The following is a 4481-nucleotide window of genomic DNA, read 5'->3' as shown; positions in this document are numbered from 1 at the left end:
AAACATTCCTCACGTGTGGACTGAGAGTATATCTGCATCTGCAGGTAACATGCCAACTCACATCTCTCTGGAAAATCTGTGTTTGTTTAGAAAAGAAGCTTATTAAAGAACCTGCTTAAGCTGCCAAAGTTCACAAAGAGAATCTGCTGTGGGAACATGCATCTGGGAAACCTCTTGGAATGAAGATGGATGTAAGGGATACTGAAGAGGACAGGGAATGGGAACTTCTCTCATTCTATAAACAGCAGCAAGAATGGGCATGTCCACTTCATTGTACTTTTGTTGGTAAATAATGAAAAATGTGTAAATGTATCAGTAAAGTTTACACGACTCAAGTTTATCTATGGAATTGTTAAATGGGATTCACAAAATTCTATAATTGATGACCTTTAATGAAAATATGCCATGCACTATATTCTCCTGTTCTCTGGAAGTCAAAATTAGGGATGCTATACTAGAATTACAGCCAATAGAATATTGACTATTTTTTCCCTTGCAGTTACCTGTATCAGTCAGCAGCTGTTTATCCACTGTGTTATCATTATTTTATATCGGGGTATGTTGCTGCCAGAGAGGGAGTGAAGCCGTACTTTATGACAACAATAATTTCCAAAATCCAGTTTGACTTCAGACTAGATCTTGGTAGTCTCTTATTATTATGAAGGTTAATATGATGTAATTATTTAAAAATATTTGTAATTGTGACTTTATCCCCTTCTGTCTTGGTACTATACAGGAGGAATGGGCCGAACGCTGCTATTTGAGGGTGAACCTGACCATTTTGTTCCAGCAGCATCTGAGGTGCTTATTGAAAGCAACCTCTTCCAGGTTGCAGTAAGGATGTTGGCCCACACCTTTCTGCATGATGGTCCTCAAGTCACAGGATCAAGTCCTGCTGTAATTCATGTACTGCTCATTGGGGACCATTAAATGGCAACTGTTGTTACAGAAGACTGTCCTGATCTGCACATCAGGAGTATCATAACACTCGTAAGTTTGCCTTGAATGCAAAAATTGTTTGGGCAAATGTAATAATTTTTATTGGCTTGTTATGTCAACAATGGCAGAGATAGAAATGGCCAAATTCTAGTGGTGAAATTCATGAATAGTTAATATTTAGTCATTGTCCATAATCTTGATAAAGTTATTCAGAACCACTATTTAATGCATATACAATTTAACTACACTTCTCACGTCTTCAAGTGTTGATAGAACAGTGGTATATTTAACAAAACCCAAATTTCACAAATGTTGACACAGTAGGGAAAATATAAAAATGAAACTGTAATCCCATCACACTATAGTACATTTAGAGTAAAATAAAAGGACACCTCTGGAAAATACACGATTGAATAATGGTGTACATTATTGCCAATTTCTTATAGACTTTGCATTAAAGATTTGGGCTGTAATATGGTTTGCGTCTCTTAGGTCATTGAGAGGACCATGCACCAAATTAAACATTTGAGAGAGAGACTAAAAGTTGTGATGGTATGGTCCCTGCTGACATCTAGACCAGATGTTGTCCCACTTTTATTCCCCAAAATGGCTAAAATGCAGTTCTCAGGAACTTACCTCAGGTAAGTCAGTAACTTAGTTTGTGATTTTTACTTGATTAATTTATGTATATTTTAAAAGACTGAGCTGGTTATTTCTCCATTTACCAAGACTATGATCTACACATTCCTTCACCAAAATAACTTTTCCCTTATAAAATCATTATAATTTGTGTGTTCTTTAAGATGCTCCTAGAAAAAAATCACATGCCCAGTTAGGGTGACCAGACGTCCCGCATATTGCGTTTTTGTTCAGCATAATTGCCACATTTCACGCGTCACGCAAATTGAGACCATGTCACGCATAACGGCTTTTCCTTGCCGTTCACCTCATGCCAGCCAATGAAGCTGCATGCATGTGACTGCCGCAAGCTAGTGAGAAGCTGATCTATATGGTCTATGGCTGTGATACATCTCCTGCTGAGTTTTACCCCACGTGACACCCGCACACACCTCCCCACTCGCTCATTGCACGGCCTCCGCTGACTGACAGCAGTCATCCTACGTCACCAGCATCAGTTTGTTTATTAGCCCAAACACTCTTTGCTAGGCAAACTTAATGATGGATGATGAGCAAAATTCTAAAATTCCCCAAAAAAAGGAGGTGATGTGTGTACAACACACAGTGGGAGGGTGATTATCCGTGGGTGAGACAGGTTGAGGGCGATGCTGAGCGAGTTTTTTGTGACCTCTGCAAAACTTCGTTTTCCATCGGGCATGGCAGGGAATTTGATATTAAACGGCACAGGCAAGCAGAGTCTCATAAAAAGCGAGTGGTTCAAAAAGAAACGTCTAAATCAATTGAAACATTCCTTTTTCCCAAGAACGACTGTCTTGCTGATAAAGTGACTGCTGCTGAGGCAGCAACCGTGTACCACAACGTCATGCACTCTACGTCTTATAGAGCTGGAGACTGTGCAAGTAAGCTAGCGCAGACAACTTTCCCAGACTCTGACATTGCCAAGAAGATGGCCTGTGGTCGGACAAAGGCAGCAGCAATCGTGACTGACGTGCTTGCCCCTGCTTCTGTTGAAACTTGTTTAAAAGTTCTGAAGAACCCATTGATGAAGCCAGCATTGGAGGGAACAACCAAAGGTGTGTATCTTATGTACATGATGTTGGCTAAGCTAATGTTAATTTGTATCTTAGCTAATTTTAGTGCTTCATGAAACCTGTGCTGACTCTGTAGTGGGCTTCACAAGTAGTTATATGGAACAGACTCCATAATTTCAGTTTACTTACTGTATAATGAACAAAGGCTGTAAAATAGTAGAATAAAGTAAATTAATGAAATATTTTACATATACATAATGCAACTAAATATATAAGTAATGCAACTTCTTATATTTAGTTTCTGTTTTTGGAGCATCTAGCACACTAAGTTCATCCCATCTGCTCTATGTCTCCACAGTCCACAAGCCTTTCTTCTCAGTGGCTTCAGATGCTTCCAATCATGGCTCCACAAAACTCTTCCCACTGTGTGTGCGATACTGGACACCAGACTTGGGTGTACAAACAAAGGTCCTTGATTTCTATGATGACAGTTGTGAAACAGCTGCTGCTATCTACAACCAGATAACCTCCAAGTTGAAGGAAAATGGCCTGGGACTTGACATGATCTCTGCGTACACTGCTGACAACGCCAGTGTGAATTATGGAAGAAATAACTCCGTTTTCCAGAAACTGAAAGAGAAAAATGGTGACATTTTGAAGGCTAATTGTGTGGCGCACATAGTCCACAACAGCGCAAAACATGCAGGGGATCGTTTGAACATTGACATTGAAATGGTGGTAAGCAAAATATACAGTCACTTTGCCTCATCCGCCAAACGCACTGAAGAACTGAAATCAGTGTTCAACTTTGTGGCGGAAGACTACCAGTCCATACAACGACACGTTCCCACAAGATGGTTAAGCCTGTGGCCAGCAGTAAACCGACTGCACAGCAGCTGGCCAGCTATCAAGAGCTACTTTCTCTCATTGGGAGAGGAACAGTGCCCAAAATCCCTATGGCAGCTGTTCAAGGATGACCAAGATGGTGAGGGCAACCCCCTTGAGCTGCAGGTGATCAATTTTAATTGCACTCAGCTGTTGTATATCTTATATTATTATGTACATAAACACAGGGATAAGGAACAATTAAGCATTATAAGCATAATAAGCATTGACTGTCCTTACTCCTTTCAGGTTTACCTGTCCTTCCTCAACAATGCTCTGAAAATCTTTCATGACATTGTGCTGCTTCTGGAGCGAGAGGACGCCACCGTCTGTGAGCTCTATGATATGATGTTCACTCTGAAAACTAAGCTTCAGCAACGACAGATAGATGGCTTCTTTGGTGTAGAGACGGATGCACTCCTCCAAGTGTTTCCCAACCAACAGGCAGCTGCTGTCAAACATGACATGTGCAACTTCTATCAAGTCTCCCTTGCCTACCTGGATCAGCGCTATGATTTCACAGACAGCAGCTACCAGAAAAAGTTAGCTAGCTTGGCATTACTGAAGAGCCCATTCACCTTCTCCCAGCTCTGTGATGCTGTCACTGTCCTGCACCTTGGGAAGAAGTTGGACATGGATGCTCTCTATGACGAGCATTGTGTTGTTCTGCCACGGCAACAGGCTGTCATAGAATCAGGAGCTCCAGTTGTTGAGAAGTGGGCTGCCCTACTCAAGCAAACAGACACACCAAACCTCATTTGCTTCTTTCCTCTTTAGCTTACCTATTACTAATGCTTCAGTGGAGAGGGTGTTCTCACTGATGGCAGCAAGCTGGACTGACACAAGGAACCGCTGTTCGGTGGAGCTCATGTAGTGGAATTTTATTTATCAAAGATCACACACTAAGTGGGAATCAAACAAAGTATTTAATTAAGAGCTGATCAGCAATGAGAGTCACACAGTCAGAAAGATCTGCTAAGTGAGTCT

The 4481-nt window shown here is 41.2% G+C and overlaps 1 protein-coding gene across 1 annotated transcript; it reads left to right on the top strand.

Annotated features, from left to right (window-relative positions):
- The first annotated feature begins 1545 nt into the window (after positions 1-1545).
- Positions 1546-4271, top strand: LOC121639304. The gene is made up of 4 exons (XM_041984467.1): positions 1546-1580; positions 2461-2651; positions 2968-3620; positions 3744-4271. The coding sequence occupies exons 1-4, from the start codon at positions 1546-1548 to the stop codon at positions 4269-4271; spliced, it is 1407 nt and encodes a 468-aa protein (XP_041840401.1).
- Positions 4272-4481: the final 210 nt, after the last annotated feature.

Source organism: Melanotaenia boesemani, chromosome 5 (genome assembly GCF_017639745.1).
Source record: "Melanotaenia boesemani isolate fMelBoe1 chromosome 5, fMelBoe1.pri, whole genome shotgun sequence".
Taxonomy (NCBI): Eukaryota; Metazoa; Chordata; class Actinopteri; order Atheriniformes; family Melanotaeniidae; genus Melanotaenia; species Melanotaenia boesemani.
Note: the sequence above shows the minus strand (reverse complement) of the source record. Positions and strands in the feature narration are given on the sequence as shown.

Bases quoted from the DNA above. Each gene is read 5' to 3' on its own strand.
- LOC121639304 (XM_041984467.1), top strand. From the start codon at position 1,546: ATGGCTAAAATGCAGTTCTCAGGAACTTACCTCAG. The intron at 2,652-2,967 runs GTGTGTATCTTA...ATGTCTCCACAG, and splicing joins ATTGGAGGGAACAACCAAAG to TCCACAAGCCTTTCTTCTCA. The intron at 3,621-3,743 runs GTGATCAATTTT...TACTCCTTTCAG, and splicing joins GCAACCCCCTTGAGCTGCAG to GTTTACCTGTCCTTCCTCAA.